The following is a 19595-nucleotide window of genomic DNA, read 5'->3' as shown; positions in this document are numbered from 1 at the left end:
GGGAGCGGCGGCGGCGCGGGAGCGGGGCGGGCAACGCAGACCCGTTCTCGAAACAAGCGGGCAGCTCGCGCGGCGCTTTAGCGGCGAAGTGTTGTGTTCGGGGTTGTGTTGTCGAGATATTTGTTTTTATTCGCAAACGAAATGTCTGAACAACGCGGCGACAATTTTATTTCGATTCAAATTTATTCCTAACGCTCGATTTATTGTGGGCAAAAGAAGGAGTGCGCTGCCCGCTCGTTGCCCGCTCCCGCGCCGCTGTTTTCGAGAACCGGTCTATTTGATTTTACGCATAAGATCCTGCCGCTCCCGCGCCGCCGCCGCTCCCGCCCCGCTGCCCGCTAAACTCGAGGCTGAGGCCTTATGCGATTATGAACTTGACGACATGAAGTGTGCAGCACAATTTGGCGGCCTTATCGCTAAAAAGCGATGTTGTCACAAGCATTAGTTAGGATCTTTTTCGTCAATTTCGATCTGCCACAGAATGTATAATCCAATATAATCGCGCGAATGTCCTCTTTCCAAATAAACTGGAATGAAAACTGCTACCAAAGGATTAGTGAAATGTTTCCGATTCTGATATCGAAATGGTCTGAAATTATAGTACCAATAACTGGAATAACTGAAAAAAGTTATCGTTGTATTGTTATTATTACATCATAAATTCACTCACAAACTACACGTTCGTATACGGAACCCTCGCCGTTATTTTGCGTCGCCCTTGCCCTTTATTGGGGTGTAACTCGATGCGGTTTTTTACCCCTTTTTTAAGGACTACTGACCATACCCCGCAAAGATTTATGTAGGTCACGCGAGATGGTTGTGACACACCGATCGTGTTCGGGATAATGACAGAGTGTATTGTCAAAAATGTTTTGTTCCGAAGTTAAGTGACAATTTTGACATGGAAATTGTATGGGAAGGATCTGATTGCTATGGGAATAAGCTCGTATAAGCTGTTGTATTTCGATTGTAAACCGAGTTTAAAAATATCATTTTGATGTTGAATATGCTGCGATAGAATTTTTGAACCTGAAACTGTTAAAATCGGAATGGCTTCCGTATTTTATGACAAACTTGTGAATTTAGTACACGATTCAGAGTTTATTCATTCTAGTTTTTAAAAAGTTATACTATTAAAAAGATTTATACAGAATAGCTACTACTCGTACATTTAAAACTTTTTTGGCTATGCATTGTCGTCAGTTAAATAATTATTATATCGACGGCAGAAAGCGATTTTGTCGTATCTCAAAAAGTCCGATTTTACACCAGAGCAAAAAAACTATTTCAAAAATTCATAAATCTTAAATTAAGAAAGTTAGAAAGCTGAAATTTTACATGTTTTTTCTACTAATTAAACTTTATTTAATAAAGGTAATTGGAATATTCTAGAGTTACTACTTCATTGACTTTTGACTAGTTACAGCAATTGATTTTTTAATATCGAGCTGCAGAAATGTTGTATCAGGAAGGTAAAATGTATGCCTTATTTAAGTTGACTTCAGTTCCCAGGCAGCGGATCTGCTGTATCTCAAAGAAACGATAAACTCTACAGGGCTATTTAGCTGTATGGACCTTTTAATGAAATAACTTTCTACATTTGAAATGTTTTATATACAATAAGAGTCAGAGATGTGAAAACAATAAAATACTGTATCTTTTTCTTAACTGTTTTATTTAAATTTTAAGAATGTAATGGCACAAAAAAATCAGTCTGTTTTTTAATTATAATAATCAGTCCGACAAAAATATTCTTCTTTATTAGTTTATCTCTCTTCTTCATTAATTTTAAGAAGCATACACTTTCTCTTTAAAAGTTTAACAATCAGCCTGCTATAGTTTTTCTTCTTCATTAGTTTCAACAATCAATCTGCTAAATTCAGTATTAGTTTTTAAACTAAATAAAAATAATCATCATGTTACTTTTCCTTCTTTGTTCATTAGTTACATAAATCAGTCTGCTATACTTTCTCTTTATTGCTTGCAACAATCACTTACTTATACTTTGTCCTGAGGTTTGCCACTTATTATTTTTAAACACGTAAACAACAAGTGCCGTGTGGGGGGACGGCCATAAAGAATACTCTTCCCCACCGCCAACAGGAGGCGTGTCGTAATAGGCGACAAAATCCCTGCAGCACCGGACGGGCAGCAGCGTCTGCGTGCGAAACCTCACAAAAAAAAACTGCGATCGCTAACCCGCCTGCCAAGCGTGGCGATTAAGGCAAAATCCCCTCATGAAGAGACACAAAAAAACACGGCCCCTAGTCCCCGGCGGCCCCACTATCCCGGGCCACGGTAGCGGTCACGGTAACGGTGGGGCGAGAGGTGCTAAGAATCACCGGGTACTGACAGGCTACCAACCCCGACGACCTCTGGCCCTGGCAACATCTAACACTCACACGCTGCGGACTGACGTGAGGCTCGCCGAACTCGAGGAAGAACTGAGCAGGTTGCGGTGGGATATCGTAGGATTATGCGAAGTCCGAAGAGAGGGGGAGGACACCATAATCCTGAAATCCGGAAACCTGCTCTATTTCCGGGTGGGCGACCAACAGTTCCAGGGTGGTGTCGGGTTTATCGTCCACAAGTCCCTTGTCAACAACGTGGTCCAGATCGAGAGTATTTCGGCGAGGGTAGCGTACCTTATACTCAGAATCACCAAACGGTATTCGCTGAAGGTCATACAGGTATACGCACCGACCACGGAACACCCCGACGACAAACGAAGTGGAGACTATATGTATATGAGGATATTTCCAGAGCCATACATAGCTCCCGGTCCCATTTTACCGTTGTGAAGCTCGAGAGGCGTCGACTGATGAAGTCTACGCTCCGCCCAGCGCCCATCCAACTCCAAAACCCCGAAACCTTTCAGCTCTAGTTGCAAAATCGTTTCGAATGCCTGAGCGACTGCGAAATTGTGGACGAATACAATGACAGTTTCGTGGAAATTGTCCACACGACTGGGTCTAAGTTCTTTAAAACCCGTCGTTCAAAAGAAACCAAAAAGATCTCTGACCTCACCAATAAACTTATAGAAGAGAGACGAAACTTAGTTCTGCAGTCCTCTGAAGATGCTGCTCAGTATCGGCGTCTTAACAGACAGATCTTCAAGTCTTTGACTCGCGACCTACGCCGATTTAATACAGATCGTATTAAAGAGGCGATTGAGCGTAACAAAGGCTCTAAAGTGTTCGCTAGGGATCTGTCTGTTGGCCAAAGTCAACTGACCAAGCTGAAGACCGAGGATGGCAGAGACATCTCGTCGGGGCCTGAGTTATTGGAAGAAGTTGAGAAGTTCTACGGACAATTATACACGAGTGTACTTCCCAAATCTAGCTGAAGACCCAAAAGCTAGATTGACCCGACACTACACCGAAGATATCCCGGACGTCAGTCTGTACGAGATTAGAAAGGCTCTCAAACTGCTGAAAAACAACAAGGCACCGGGTGATGATGGAATCACGGCTGAGCTTCTGAAAGCAGGCGGAACGCCGGTACTAAAGGCTCTTCAGAGGCTGTTCGATTCCGTCATACTTGAGGGAAAAACGCCTACGGCATGGCACAGAAGTGTGGTGAAAACCTTGTTGAAAAATTTATAGACCCATCTCACTTCTGAGCCATGTCTACAAGCTGTTTTCGAGAGTCATCACGAATCGTCTCGCACGCAGGCTCGACGACTTCCAGCCTCCCGAACAAGCCGGTTTCCGAAAAGGCTTTAGTACCATATACCACATACATACGCTACGGCAGATTATAATCAGCCACTTAGGCGTTTGTGGACTATGAAAAAGCCTTCGACTGACCTGGGCAGTGCTACAGTCTCTCCAACGGTGCCAAATTGACTATAGATACATCGAAGTGCTGAAGGGCTTGTACGAAAACGCCACAATGTCGGTCCGCCTCCAGGATCAGAACTCGAAACTTATCCAGTTGCAGCGAGGAGTGAGACAGGGAGATGTCATATCTCCGAAACTGTTCACCACCGCCCTGGAAGATGTTTTCAAGCTTCTGGACTGGAGCGGATTCGGCATAAATATCAACGGCGAGTATATCACCCACCTTCGTTTCGCGGACGATATCGTAGTCATGGCTGAGACCGTGGAGGACCTAAACACAATGCTCGATGGCCTCAGTAGAGCCTCTCAACAAGTGATTCTTAAAATGAACATGGACAAGACAAAAATCATGTCAAATGCCCGTGTTGTACCCACTCCTCTGAAGGTTGGAGACACTACACTCGAAGTTGTTGACAATTGTATACCTGGGACAAACAGTCCAGTTAGGTAGAGCCAACTTCGAGAAAGAGGTCAACCGTCGAATCCAACTCGGCTGGGCAGCGTTCGTGAAGCTTCGCGAAATTCTCTCGTCCGAAACACCGCAGTTTCTCAAGTCAAAAGTATTTGACGAATGTGTGCTGCCACTAATTGCCAGTGATGGTATACGGATCTGAGACGTGGTCGCTTACTATGGGCTTCATAAGAAGGCTCAAAGTCACCCAAAGCGCGATGGAGCGTGCTATGCTCGGAGTTTCCCTGCGTGATCGAATCAGAAATGAGGAGATCCGTAGGAGAACCAGAGTGACTGACATAGCCCGCAGAATCGCTAAAATGAAGTGGCAGTGTGCGGGGCACATAGCTCGAAGAGCTGATGGCCGCTGGGGCAGGAAAGTTCTGGAGTGGCGACCACGAGCCGGAAGACGTGGCGTGGGCAGGCCTCCCACTAGGTGGACCGACGATCTGATGAAGGTCGCGGGTGGTGCCTGGATGCGAGCGGCGCAGGACCGGTCTTTGTGGAAATCCTTGGGGGAGGCCTTTGTCCAGCGGTGGACGTCTTTCGGCTGAAACGAAACAACAAATAAAAATGTAAAATATTATTTATTTTAAGAATTTACAATTCTGCGTTCTCACTATCGGCGCTAACGCACAACTGCCGCGCGATCAGAATGGCGTATGACGCAGCGGGTGGAGGGGGTTTGTTTTGCTAGAGTGACGTATTACTTGCTGTACACAAAACGAGACTCTATTCTAATGATGTTAGTAAGATTTTCGCTATTAGATGATACGTTTGAAATGCAGTAACTATTTTATATTCGACATCGTAAGATTTTAGGGCGGCTGAAATGCTGTATCTCCTTTAAAATCAATGTTCGACTTAGGAAAAGAGTGCTGTAACTGTTTAACATACTAGTAGTGTGGTCGTATCTATTTTATTTTCGAAAGTTGCGATTTTTTGACTAGTTACAGCAATTGGTCAAGTAAATTGTAAAAAAACTGGAAAAAAATCTATGACGTATCTATATTTTTTTTCATCGTAGAAAGACGATACATACACCATTCGACGCGGCTTTTTTTTCTTAATACAATACAATTAAAAGTCATTTTAGCCAATTTTTGAGATACGACATTTCCGCTTTCTGCCGTCGATATCATGGTTGTTAATTTGTAAGTTTATGAATGTCTAGTTTTTTGTCCAGAGTAATATCAGTATTATCTTTTACCAATAGAAAGTTACTTTATTGCTAAATGCCACAGGTTACTTTTGTACTAAGAATACACACGTGGTAGGTATTTATTTATTGTATCGTACTGAAATTATACGCATGAGAGATAAACTACTAAAGTTGCTAATATTTTATAATCATTCGTCAGGGAAAATACCCATATCTAACGATCAAGATAAATCAAGTGTCATTTGTTCATTTGCAATTAATATTAGATGTAACAGCGACAACAATCAATCGGTATTGTCTTGCGAGTAGGTCTATATTTAGCCCGTTCCCAAGCCGGCGCGAGCGCAGCAATGCACTTTTGGCAGCGGTTTACTTCCTCATATCCAGGTGCATACAGAAAACGACTACCACACTAATGTATTCCACTTAAAAATACACCTTACTGCTTGAGGAATAAAGTAGGATTTTATTTAATGGGTGCAGATTGACATTTCAAATATTACACGCCCAAGACAAGAATAAAATGGCACATACAAAACGGTCAGATGAACACTGAAATTAGAATTGGCCAGACGTACCTTGGAGTTTTAGTGAAAGTGACGAAACCCTTTAGAAATGAATAGTAAAAAGAATAAGAACAAATCGAAACCAAATAAACCCCAAACTCCGAACCCACCCCAAAAAGTAGAAGAACCAAGTAAAGATGTTGAAGCTGCTGAAATTGTGAGTGCAGGTGAAGTCGCAAGTGCGCAAAAAATTGACTTACGTGTCCCTGAAATAATAAGTGAGGTGATTCCTGCAGTGGAAGTGAAGGAAACCGAAGATGATTCTCCGAAGAAACCAAAAAGAAATCGAGGTAAGAAGAAAAAACACGATAAAGACGATGATGAAAATCAAGAGGAAAAGCCGAGTGAAGCAGTGGAAATAATTGAAATCGTTGAAGTCGAAACGCAAGAAATTGTGATTGAAGAAAACGTAGTACCAAATTCACGAAAGAAAAAAAATAAAAACAAGAAAGCTGCAGATCCCGACACTAAAACTACAGAAAAGGCTGAAAAAGAAGTTCCTTTGATCGATGAAAAAAAGACTCAAGAATCTGAGTTGTGTGTGAAAGAAGAATCAAAACCTAAAGATGCGAGTGACCAAGAAGCTAAGTCGTCGAAAAAGAAGAATAAGAAAAAGAAGCGAAACGATTCTGAGCGATCTGAAAAAGCTGAGGAACTTAGTTGCACAAGTGCTTTTCAAAAATTGTTAATAGATGATAAGACTGATGTTAAGACTGTAGAAAATCCACCAATTGAAGAAATAAAAATACAACCAGAAATTGTTCAAGTGACTTCAAAGGAGGATAAAAATAAGAATGTAAGCCATAAAACTGCTTCAACCAAACCTGAAGTGGAAAATGTAGAAAAAAATACTGATAATCCAGAAAGTGCACATGCAATCCCACTTCATGAGCCTGCTGGTAAAAATAAAAAGAAAAATAAGAAAGACAAAAAAGAACCCCCAAAAGAAAAGGAAATTAAAGACGATTCTGATATCGAAATGCCTGAAATTATACCAATAACCGAAACTGCTGACGAACTTCAAAAAAATATTGTTCAAGAATCCCCGAAAGAAAATGTCCCAGTAGAAGATTCGTCTGTAAAAAGCAAAGAGGCAGATGAAAATGTGACACCAAAAGCCAAAATCGCGAAGCCTGTTGAAAGGAAACGTAAAGGAAAAGGTGATCACCAAGAACCATCTGAAGCTCATGAAAAAGAATCATTGATGTCTGAAATAATCCAAGAAGAAGAAAAACCTGTAAATGCTCCAATAAAAGAAGATGTCAAAACAAGCATTGCAGAACTTAAACCAGTTTTACTAGAAACTAAAGAAGAAATAAGCGAGGTAGAACTTAAACCTAGTAGTCCTGATATAAAATCACTAGATTTGCCTGAAAAAGATAAAAACAAAAAACGAAAAAAGTCGCCCAAGCCTGAGAAACAAGAGCAAAAACCAACAGCTTCAATTGAAGTTGAAATGAAACCTGAAGTTGAAATTAAACCTGAAGTTTTGAAAGAAGAACCACAAACTTTAATAAAACCAACTGTAGTAACTGAAAAACATCCAGTGGTTGAAATAAAATCTCAAGATGCTATAATTACTGAAGCATTTGAAGAGTTGATTAAAATACCTGAAAGCGACAAAAGTAAAAAGAGGAAGAAATCTCCAAAGCCTAATAAACAAGAACAGCCAGCTAAAAGTATAACTAAAGCAACAGCTGAATCAGATAATGAACCTAAAAATATTAGTCCGGATGAACCACCAATTGCTCAAATGGAAACAAAGTTTGAATCAATGACACCTCTTTTCTCAAAAGAAATCGTTGAACCTCAAAAAGAAAAGACTATTTCTCCTGGAAAGATTGAAATACCTACACCTATAGGAACAACAAAAGAGCTTATGCCAGAAGCGAAAGATATTAAACCAGATGACACCAACATTCCTGATACTAAATCAAAGAAAAAACGAAAGAAGTCGCCGAAATTACCTCTTGGTACTGACTCTGCACATGAAATAAAAGAAACTGTTGCGTCTGTAACAGAAATGCCTCAAAAACAAGAAGCTAAGCCCGGAAGTAGTACAGATAATAAGAAAAATAAGGCAAAAAGCCACGAAAAGTCTGACATCTTCCATGACATACCTACAGCTGAAGACATAGAAATACGAAGCCTCAAAACTGACGAATCCGATAGTTCTATTTGTGACTTTATCCCTGACATCATCCAGCATCCTAGAGCTACAAGCCAAGACATTATCGATGATAATAATAATACATTGATCCAAGAGATAACAATAGAAGAAATGAAATTACAAATACCTACTGATATTCCCGATACACCCTTCATTCAAGGATCTGGAGAAACTCCACAAGTTACCCCCGAATGTGTGTTTGTTGGTGTCCAAATTTCTGAAGTAACTTCCGTTCCCGTGCCCGGCAAAGGTGAACAAGAAAAGACGGATATTAAATCTAAAATGATGGAAGTTAACCAAGACATGGAAGAATTAAGACTTTCTATAGAAAGATCTTTGGCTGAGTTCTCAGCCATGGAAAAGAGTGAAGGAGAAATAGAACGAAAATTTCAAGAAAAGACCGCTCATACTCCTTTAGAGCCCAAATCGCCTGACGTCAAAATGCCTAGTGAACTTATGTTTAAGTTACAACCTGAAAAAATCGAAACTCCTAAGCCCCAAGAGAAGAAAATTGAGGAATCTATTGCATGTCCTTCAGTCGACACTAAACCTGCTGAAATAACTACTTCGGCTACACAAACATCGCAAAAAGGCTCTCATAAAAAGGAAACAAAACCCAAACCATCTGAGAAAATGTCAACAGGTTCTAATTTACCTCAAACATTGGAAAAACATACTGAAACAATGTCTCCACCAATCGTCCCTGCTAGAAAAGATAAAAGTGTGAGCAAAGAACGCGATGTCAAAAATGTTCCGATAAAAGTAGCTGAAGATATCGTCAAACCAACTGAAAATGCTACTGAAGTTTTACAACAGCAAGAAACTTTACCTAACACATCTACCCCGCCCACCATTCCAGCAAGAAAAGACAACAAAAATAAGGGGAAAAATAAGAAAAAAGGCAAACAAGAAACCGCTCAAGCAGTCACTCAAACTGAAAGCACAACTGCTAGCTCTGAATCAAAAGAACCAGCTCAAGAATCAGCCAAAAAAGAAGGAAAATCTGAACAAAAGTCTGAAACAAAACAAGATAAAGAGAAACAACATGCAGTATTGCCATCTGATGACGCGAAAAATCCCTTTGATCTAGAAGGTGATCAAAATAATAAACCGGATTTTGAGCCAATTGAAAATTTTGAAGATGCCATGACTTCAAGTGCAGATGACATCAATAAGACATTCGAAATGATCGTCAACGAAGGCAGTCAAACTCAAATCAATGAGGCTTCGCATGTAAATCCCGAGATTAAAATAGTAGCTCCGGTAGAAGACACAAAACCAGATAAAAGAGATGAAAAAATTAACCCTGTTTCGCCGCCAAAAAACTTGCTAGGTCACCCCGATATTCCTGTACAATCGAATAGAACCGATTACAAAAAAGAAAAGAATAAAGCACCGAATACAATCCTGGCTAAGGTTAAAATAAAAGATGCCGTTCAAATTGAAGATAACAAACAATCGAAAGATACTCAGACTGATAATATTCGAAAGTTTTTGAAGACGAAATCGATTGACGAGTCGTTTTCGTCAGTGACCAATGAGAATGACGAGTTTGTCTACAAATACAGTTTTAGAAAAGTTTTCTTGCAAAGCGCATGCCATGTTTGTAAGAAAGAACTGAAGCAAACTCGAGTGCCCTGTAACTTTTGTAATTTGATGTTTTACTGCAGCGCCAAACACAAGGATGAGGATTGGGCGAAACATCAAGGATTCTGTTTCGCCGTGTCGACCATCGTGCACTTAAAGGGTAAGTTCATCATCGACCTACTTTCATTTAATCTAGGCACCACAAACCACGATTTCTAAATACTACTCTGTATGCAGTCATAATTTTTTAACGAAAATTATAGTATAGTTTCTAATTTAAATTAAAAGGTGGTAAAAGACTAACATTAACCTTTTCCAAATAAACCTAATCTTTGCCTAAACAAATCCCTCAAAGTATAGTCAGAAATTCAGCAGGACCCACATGATTAATACAATCTACGTTTCTTTGTTTTTTTGCTACAAGATTATTTGATATAGAACAGCCTAATAACGACCACTATCATTGGCAGATCAAAAGCACATCTACGCGGACTCAAAGAACATCACGGGCCAGGACTACCGGCTGCTCCGCATGCAGACTATAGTCTCTTGCGAGAAGGTGCTGAAGCGAAGACTGGCGCCCTTCGAGCAGGAAGCCCTGCTTTATCCTCGGGTGTGCGCCGCCCCTGCCTGCCGCGAGTGGCGCCAGAATAAGTTGGTGGACTGCGAGGGCTGCGGGCAGGTAAGAATATCACACAAAATTGATAAATCATAAAGAAATACAGCGAGGGTCCTCTTCATCACGGAAATTCCGATGTTTGCGGGTAGGTAAGAAGTGCGATGGGAAGAAAAGGTCTGCCATACTCGTACAAAACTGACTAAACTAGACTCTAGAGAAGCTATTAGCCAGCGATATTCCTTGTTCTGCCTCGCGGACAAATTGATGAATCACAAGAAATACAGTAAAGAGTCCTCTACATTACGGAAACTCCAATGGTTGCCGGTAGGTAAGAAGTGCGATGGAAAGTAAAGTTCAAAGTAAAGTCCAGATACTACCATACTCGTACAAAACTGACTAATCTAGACTCTAGAGAAGCTATTAGCTAGCGCTATTCCTTGCTCTGCCTCGCGGACATGCGAAGGTGGTAAGAAGTTTGCGTAAGGAGGTTAATTTTGGAGGTAAATAAATAAAAACTATGGCTGGTCCGTCACTACATTACTTTCATTTTACGCTGAAGAAAACGAATGATCATTCTCTTTGCCTTTTCGTTGGAAAGTAACAATAAATGGCTACACGGGAGTTCCAGTGGTGGGGTGATATTACACCCGTATTCACAATCGATGCTTGCTTAAGTGAAGCAGCAAATCTAACACACAGCGTTAAATAGAGCTCTGTGATTGGTTCATGTGTGACCCTGTGCGTCCACGTGCACTGTGAGAATACAGGCCTTAGTCTCGTAGGTACTCATATACTTGTAAACTTACCCAAGTTTGTATTGTTACCACACAAAAATCTTATCATCCCCAGATATCCTTCTGCTCGGAGCATCCCTCACACTTTCCCAAGGCCCACCAGCGCTGGTGCAAGTCGTACTCCCTCTACCAGAAGCTGGTGTGCTACCAGCAGACGCGAGGGCGGTTGGAGCCGCCCCTGCCTGGACGGATCATGGCGGAGCCGCAGACTTCGGAGAAGATCAACGAGGTGCTGGCCAGCATGTATGAGGAGAAGATTGGTGAGTAGATGGGACTTTAGATTGTAGTAGATTGAGGAAACTAAATGTAACATTTAGGTAAAGGTACAGCGTTGTTCTGTTACCTTTTCAATCGCGTGAAAGTTTATACATATTATGTAGTAAAAAAATAGAGTATAGTAGTAAGGTTAGTAGTAAAAACTACTTATAATATACCTAAACTATAGTAAGATTTTATTTTATTACAATTTGTAGTCCAAAATAAAATTAAAAGATTTTCTCCGAATGTGTTTCTGTGAATTTGAAAACGAATATTGCTGTGATTTAATTCAAATTTATAGTTTATGGTTAAAAGTTAAAATACCTATCTCTCTTCAAGCAAATGTTATCATAACGACTACATTAAACTCAATTTAGTTTTGTCCTAGTTAGGCACTCGCTAATCCAGGAATAGCTTAGGCTGGCTACACTACGACTATTTTAATTATTTTAAACGTGACAACTTTCAGTACAGTGGCAATAGCAAGTAAATGTCTGCCTTTGTACGAGTAGGTGCCGCTTGTGTGGCCTGCGTTTACGATAATCTAAAAAATAAAAAATACGGTTAATAAGTTTTATTAAAACTTATTTAAACTGCTACAATCGAAATCATAGTTGTCAAATTTCTGATCAAATTAAACTCCAGTATTGTAGATAATAATATCGTCTACCTTCACACACCCGTATTTCTTTATGCTTCTGCTTTACATAGTTACTTACTCGTAGATGCAATATGTAAGTCATAGCGTGTAAATGGCTTTAAATCTAATTTTAGTCGCGATATTAATCTGATACGGTTGGATGTTGGAGGATAATATTAGAATGTGCGAAAATAGAACTGATTCAGGCATAATCGTAATAAAATGTTCATGTGTGTGTCAGGTCTCTAGATTTGTTTGCATAAGAGATCCTAAATGTGTCATCTTGGAATTATTGCTATTAAAAGTTAATGTACGTACAGTCAGCGTCAAAATAGTACGTGACATCCAAAGTAGCCAAAAAGTTCGTAACACGTCTTTGTTACAATTGGAATAAGATTGTTTTGTCAACTTTTTGGCCACTTTCGATGACATGAACTATTTGACGCTGTACTATGATTTTCCTAGAAAGAATGTTGAGGAAAAATTACGAATGAAATGTGTGTGCATTGGTCGTTACTCCCGGCTTTAGTGCGCAAACTCATTCTGAAATCCAGGTTAGACTGTAAACCTACTTAGCGCTATAAAATTTGCATCATAAAATGGAGCGAAAATTCTGTTTCGGCGATGGAGCATTTTAAAGTCACAGTATAGGAAAGCCTGGATAAATATAATAAGTCAGCTTAGTCTAGTACGTAGAGACAATATGCGGTGCATCAATGACAATGAATAGGTAAATAAAGTATCTACAAACTTCCTTATGGATTCTAACATTCTTATCCTATAGACAGTACATCAAGCTCAAGGAGACCTAGCATCTAATGTAGTTGTAATAAGGTACAGCTTAGTAGCATCATTTGTTCATGATGATGATGATGATGATGATGATGATGATGATGATGATGATGATGATGATGATGATGATGATGATGATGATGATGGTTCTCCACAGACATGAACGACATCCAATACGCGGCGCTGACGCAGATCGCCACAGCTCCACTGACAACTGCGTACTGCCTACAGACTTACGCCAAGCTCACCAACGCAAACGGCACTGCTAAGGTGAGTGATGAAGACGACAGCTGATGACCCTTAGGAAGACATAAAGTCCGCAGTACGAAGCTAAAGCCCCGGGACCATAAAGTTTCCTTCCAAAGTAATACTGCAAAGTCCTATTCTGCACCTTCACTTGAAGCTAATATGACTACTGCTACACAAGGAACGTAGTTCTCGCTCCAAGGGCGACAAAAATAAAATATAAAGTGTGTAGTGTGTCCTTCTCAAAAGTCATATTTTGTCTTCTTAAGAGACAGAGTCTTACGTCTAACATTAGACTGCTGTAGGCTGATGATGATGATGATGATGATGATAAACTTTAACATACTCGGCAAGTACCATGATGATAAATAAATGCAAACTCAGCAAGTACTGGTCGTCATGGAAATCTTTGGAGGAGGCCTTTGTCCAGCAGTGGCCGTCATTTGGCTGAAACGACGACGACTCAACACAACTTGGAGACTATAATTATGACTGAATTTGACCTTCATTGGTTGGGTTTTTATGGCAGTCAAGCTGTAGATCCTGGCTACACAGGAGTTGCAGTGGTGGGAACGAGAGGTGTTGAATATCACTGAATTTGTATCCAGAAAGCCACATGCACGGTCCACGTGGTGGGCGGGGAGCTCCAGTTCGAAGCTGATGCTCTTCACAAGTGGGAGGTGTTCCTGCTGCACCAACGGCCTGGAGCGCGGGAGCTCGGCGTGGCCATGGTGGCGCCCGAGCTGAATCCGTCCTCGCTGCCGCTGCAGCTGCTCGCTAGAGTCAAGTAAGGATACGCAGCTGTTTGCCAGGATCAAAGTAACTAGCCATAGTCAAGCAACCTCCAATTTAGTGCTGGGTGGACCCCAAGCCCTTATCGCCGACGCTTGCACTGCTTAAGTAAGAACACGCGAGTCAGCCGCCAGTCTAGTGCTAGATAGCTATAGTGGAGCCGGACCTCAAGACCTCATCATCGCTGCCGCTGCAGCTGCTCGTACGTATCAAGTAACTTAAGCTCCAATCCAGTGCTAGGTAGCCAGAGTCAAGTAAGTTCTAGGCTAGTCCTAGATAGTCAAGCAGTCTCTTGGTCCTCTATCTGGTGATAGATGGACCTCAAGCCCTCATCGCTGCCGCTGCAGCTGCTCGCTAGAGTCAAGTAAGGGCACACCAGTCAGGATGTCCAGTGCTACGTGGCTAGGGTCAAACAGCATCTGATCCAGTGCTAGGTAGCGATGGTGGAACTACGCGATACAGCGCCGCCAATCCAGTGCTAGGTGACCATGATGGCGCTAGACTTAAGCTCTCATCGATGCCGCTGGTGCTACTCGGCTAAGTCAAGTAAGGCCATGAGAATCAGCCTCCAATCCAGTGCTAGATAACCAAGGTCAAGTAGCCTTCAGTCCAGTGCTAGGTCGCTGTCGCTGTTCGCATCAGTCAAGTAAAACCACGCATGGTGGGTAGCTGCAGTCTAGTACATACATCATAGGTCCTCAGTCAATGCCTGGCGAGCTGCAGTTCGAGGCTGATGCGCTTCACAAGTGGGAGGTGTTCCTGCTGCACCAGCGGCCCGGCGCGCGGGAGCTCGGCGTGGCCATGGTGGCGCCCGAGCTCAACCCGGCCGCGCTGCCGCTGCAGCTGCTCGCGAGAGTCAAGTAAGGATACGCAGCTGTTTGCCAGGACCAAGTAAGATCAGGCGAGTCAGCTTTCAGACCAGTGCTCGGCTCAGTTGAGCGAGGCAAGTCAAGTAAGGAAGCGAGTCAGGATATCCAGTGCTAGGTGTTAAGAGTCAGGCAACCTCTAGGCTAGTCCTAGCTGGCCAGAGTCAGGCAGCCTCCAATTGAGTGCTAGGTGGACCTTAGGGCTTAAATACCGGAATTCCGGAATTTCGTAACTCCGGAATTTCGGATAGATTTTTTCCGATATTTCAATTCCGGAACTGAAGCCAATATCGTATTCCGATATTGAAATTTTTCATAAATTATTTTAAGTTTTCAAAACGTTAAAGTATCAAAATAGGTCCTTAGATAAGGAAGTTTATTTCTTATAATATTAAAGAGGCAATATTAGAGCGGAACCAAAGCTCCAAAATGTTCGCTAGAGACAACTCTAATGGGCGAAGCCAGCTAAAGACAGCGAATGATATTATAAATTCAACAAAAACTGAGGGTTCTGGGTGAGATCGAAAAGTTTTTATGGACAGCTATATTATACCTCGGTCACCAAACCTGTTACTAGCTCAGCCACAGGACAGTTACAAGAGCTAAGCTAACTCGACACTATACCGAAGATATCCCGGATATCAGCCCATACGAGATTAGGATTGCTCTCAAACAGCTAAAGAACAACAAGGCACCGAGTGATGACGAAATAACCTCGGAGCTTCTGAACGCGGCGGGTGATGGGCCGATTCTGAAAGTCCTTCAGAGACTGTAATTACTGCCAGAGAAAAACAATGGCGTGGTGGTGTTTTTCTTTAAGAAACGGGTAAAAGCGTTATTAAGGAATTACAGACCCATCTGGGTTCTGACTCTGAGTCGTGTCTACAAGCTGTTTTTGAGAGCCATCACGAATAGTCTCGCGCGTAGGTTTAATGACTTATAGCCTCTCGAGGTAGCCGGTTATTGAAAAGTTTACACTACCATATATCGCATCTATACGCTACGGCAGGTTATACAGAAGACCGAAGAGTCGAACTTGCCTATATGCCTGGCGTTCTTAGACTATGAGAAGGTCTTTGAGCCTGGCTGAGCATGTGGGCGATTCCTCTGAGCGAGCTGTGAGGCAGAGAGATGTAATAATACGTCGAATTCAACTCGGCTGGGCAGCGTTCGGAAAACTACATAACATCTTTTCAACCAAAACACCTAAAGACGAAAGTCTACAATCAGTGTGTGTTGCCAGTAGTGATGACATACGGTTCGGAAACGTGGCCTCTTACTATAGGCCTTATAATAAGCTCAAAGTTGCACACCATGGTATGGAGAGTGCTATGCTCGGTGTTTCTTTTCGAGATCGAACCAGATATGAGGAGATTCGTAAACGAAATAAGGTCGCCTGACGTAAAGGGATCGGATTAGCAAGCTAAAGTGGTAATGGGCAGGGCACATAGTACGTAGACCAGTGTTTGTCGGGGCGCTTTCTTTTTTTAACCAACTCCGGAACTAGAACCGGAATTCCGGAGTTGAGTGCCCAAAATCGGAAATCAGTTCCGGAATTGTAAACTATCCGATATTGCAAGCCCTAGTGGACCTCAAACCATCATCGATGCCGCTGGTGCTACTCGGCTAAGTCAAGTAAGGCCATGAGAATCAGCCTCCAGTCCAGTGCTAGATAACCAGAGTCAGGCAGCCTTCAGTCCAGTGCTAGGTCGCTGTCGCTGCTCGTATGAGTCAAATAAGACCACGCATCGTCAGTGGCTGCAGTCTAATACATACGTCATAGGTCTCTATAGTCAATGTCTGGTGAGCTGCAGTTCGAGGCTGATGCTCTGCACAAGTGGGAGGTGTTCCTGCTGCACCAACGGCCTGGAGCGCGGGAGCTCGGCGTGGCCATGGTGGCGCCCGAGCTCAACCCGTCCGCGCTGCCGCTGCAGCTGCTCGCTAGAGTCAAGTAAGGATACGCGACTCAGGCTCCAGTCCAGTGCTAGGTGGCCATAGTCAAGCAGCCTCCAATTTAGTGCTAGGTAGACCTCAAGCCCTTATCGCCGACGCTTGCACTGCTTAAGTAAGAACACGCGAGTCAGCCGCCAGTCTAGTGCTAGATAGCTATAGTGGAGCCGGACCTCAAGACCTCATCATCGCTGCCGCTGCAGCTGCTCGCTAGAGTCAAGTAAGGATACGCGACTCAGGCTCCAGTCCAGTGCTAGGTGGCCATAGTCAAGCAGCCTCCAATTTAGTGCTAGGTAGACCTCAAGCCCTTATCGCCGACGCTTGCACTGCTTAAGTAAGAACACGCGAGTCAGCCGCCAGTCTAGTGCTAGATAGCTATAGTGGAGCCGGACCTCAAGACCTCATCATCGCTGCCGCTGCAGCTGCTCGCACGAGTCAAGTAAGGATACGCGGCTCAAGCTCCAGTCCAATGCTAGGTGACCAGAGTCAAGCAAGGTCTAGGCTAGTCCTAGATGGTGATAGTCAAGCAGCCTCCAATCTGGTGCTAGATGGACCTCAACCCAAGCCCTCATCGCTGCCACTGGCGCTGCTCGCGCGCGTCAAGAGTAAGAGTAAGAATACGCTAATCAGACGACAGATGGTGGGGCTACGTGATACAATGCCGCCAGCCCAGTGCTAGGCGGCTAGAGGCAAGCAGCCTACACTCCAGTGCTAGGTGGCCATGGTGACGCCCAACCTCAAGCCCTTATCGTTGCCGCTCGCGCTACTCGCAGTAAGACTTCACATGGTGCGTGGCTGCAGTCCAGTGCATACTAATGCTTGGAGAGCTCCAGTTCGAGGCTGATGCTCTCCACAAGTGGGAGGTGTTCCTGCTGCACCAACGGCCTGGAGCGCGGGAGCTCGGCGTGGCCATGGTGGCGCCCGAGCTGAATCCGTCCTCGCTGCCGCTGCAGCTGCTCGCGAGAGTCAAGTAAGGATACGCGACTCAGGCTCCAGTCCAGTGCTAGTAGATATAATAGTCAGAACTCAACCTTAGCAGCAGCAGGAGCTCACACGAGTCAAGTAAGGACACGCGAGACGCGAGTCAGCCGCCAGTCTAGTGCTAGGGCTACACGAGTCAGCGCCTTCTGTCTAGTGATCTTAAAACCACATAATCGCTGCTGCTGCAACTGCTCGCTAGAGTCAAGTAAGTTAGCCAGGATCAAAGTAAAGCCAGGCGAGTCAGCTTTCAGACCAGTGCTCGGCTCAGTTTCTAGCTGCTGCTGCAGCTGCTCGCTAGAGTCAAGTAAGGACAAACCAGTCAGGAAGTCCAATTCTAGGCTCGCTAGACCAGAGTCAAGCAAGCTCTAGGCTAGTCCTAGGTGGTCATAGTCTAGCAGCCTCCAATTTAGTGCTAGGTGGACCTCAAACTCTCATCGCTGCCGCTGGTGCTGCTCGCGCGAGTCAAGTAAGGATACGTTCCTGCTCCCCAGGATCGAGTAAAGCCAGGCGAGTCAGCTTTCAGACCAGTGTTCAACTCAGTTCCTCGGTGCCGCTGCCGCTGCTCGCGCAAATCAAATAAGGATACGCGAGTCAGTCTTTAGTTAAGTGCTAGATGATCAGAGTCAAGCAGCTTTTAATCCAGGGCTAGGTAGACCTCAAGTCCTTATCGCAGCCACTGCAGCTGCTCGCATGAGTCAAGTAACCATTGACCCATGGTGGGTGGCTGCAGTCTAGTACATACGTCAAAGGTCTCCATAGTCAACCCATAGTCATGCCTGGTGAGCTTCAGTTCAAGGCCGACGCCCTCCACAAGTGGGTGTTCTAGCTAGGGCCACACGAGTCAGTGCCGTCAGTCCAGTGCTAGGTCGACCGAAAGCTCTGCCACACTGACGTTCCTAGCGCGCTACGTCGTTACAGCGTAATGTTTTCAACGCATTGTGTGCACACGAGCGCTGTGATGTCATAAAGCAACGCCCTTTAACCGCAGCGTTGATGAATAGTATAGTACACTCGTAGTAGTAGTAGTAGTAGTAAAGAAGTCGTCATTCGTATTAACGGTATACAATAAATGTGAAAAAATCTTAGGTATAACTTGTTGTTATTTCAGACTGTGCGAGAACTGCCGTACCAACAAGCGCAGGGTGGTGTTCAGTTTCCAGGACAAGACCACCTACCACGACTACTGGGACAGTGACCACTTCCTCACCCCTGACATTGGTATGATCATTATTTTACTTTGTTTCGCCTACAACTATGGGTGAATTGGCAATACAGTGACTCCTGAGAAATGAAATTTTCCTGTCGAAATTCGCAAGTTACTTTCTTGTGTAGTTTTATAATGTTCAGTTAAATGCAATGTAATGTTATTATGTATGTTTGTATTTAAAAATATTTAAGTATGTTTATATCCATACTCTAGTACCCATAGGACAAGCTTTGCTTAGTTTGGAACTAGATAGCGTAATGTATCAAGGTTTATTTATCTATGTATTTATATTTATTTTGTAGTTTGCGCATTCAACCCCAGCATCAAAAGGTCGTCGATGTACAACGGCAAAGACCCGTGGCCTAAAACAATCAACTGCATCCTCAAAATGAAGACACCGTTTTTGGTCACGGCATATACTCTGACGGAACTCCAAAGGGACTTAGCTAGGATCAAGGAATGTGCTGAAGTAGACCTCAAGGTCCTCATCGAACCCAAATTCAACAGCTTCGCCAGCGTCAGACCAGACAGGAACTTTATCTCTGACGATGAGATGCCGCTGCTCTTCAAAAACTACTGTTACATGCTCGTTTGTGGAGCCTGATTTTGTTTTTTGTGTTGTTACTTTATTATATTTATTGAAATATCCCCAGTCTATTATTTGGGAGTGAC

The 19595-nt window shown here is 43.2% G+C and overlaps 1 protein-coding gene across 1 annotated transcript; it reads left to right on the top strand.

Annotated features, from left to right (window-relative positions):
* Positions 1 to 5982: 5982 nt before the first annotated feature.
* Positions 5983 to 19571, top strand: LOC135083183 (muscle M-line assembly protein unc-89). The gene is made up of 7 exons (XM_063977918.1): positions 5983 to 9938; positions 10249 to 10460; positions 11247 to 11451; positions 13039 to 13151; positions 13736 to 13914; positions 18825 to 18934; positions 19226 to 19571. The coding sequence occupies exons 1-7, from the start codon at positions 6071 to 6073 to the stop codon at positions 19525 to 19527; spliced, it is 4989 nt and encodes a 1662-aa protein (XP_063833988.1). The 5' UTR covers positions 5983 to 6070; the 3' UTR covers positions 19528 to 19571.
* Positions 19572 to 19595: the final 24 nt, after the last annotated feature.

This window comes from Ostrinia nubilalis, chromosome 23 (assembly GCF_963855985.1).
Source record: "Ostrinia nubilalis chromosome 23, ilOstNubi1.1, whole genome shotgun sequence".
NCBI lineage: Eukaryota > Metazoa > Arthropoda > Insecta > Lepidoptera > Crambidae > Ostrinia > Ostrinia nubilalis.
The sequence above is the reverse complement of the archived record's forward strand: the minus strand, read 5'-3'. Positions and strand labels throughout refer to the sequence as shown.

What these genes read in the sequence shown, in the direction of transcription:
- LOC135083183 (XM_063977918.1), top strand. Translation starts at nt 6,071, where the DNA reads ATGAATAGTAAAAAGAATAAGAACAAATCGAAACCAAATAAACCCCAA. An exon ending in GACCATCGTGCACTTAAAGG is followed by an intron (nt 9,939 to 10,248) that starts GTAAGTTCATCA and finishes TATCATTGGCAG; the next exon opens with ATCAAAAGCACATCTACGCG. An exon ending in CAGCTGCTCGCTAGAGTCAA is followed by an intron (nt 13,915 to 18,824) that starts GTAAGGATACGC and finishes TTGTTATTTCAG; the next exon opens with ACTGTGCGAGAACTGCCGTA.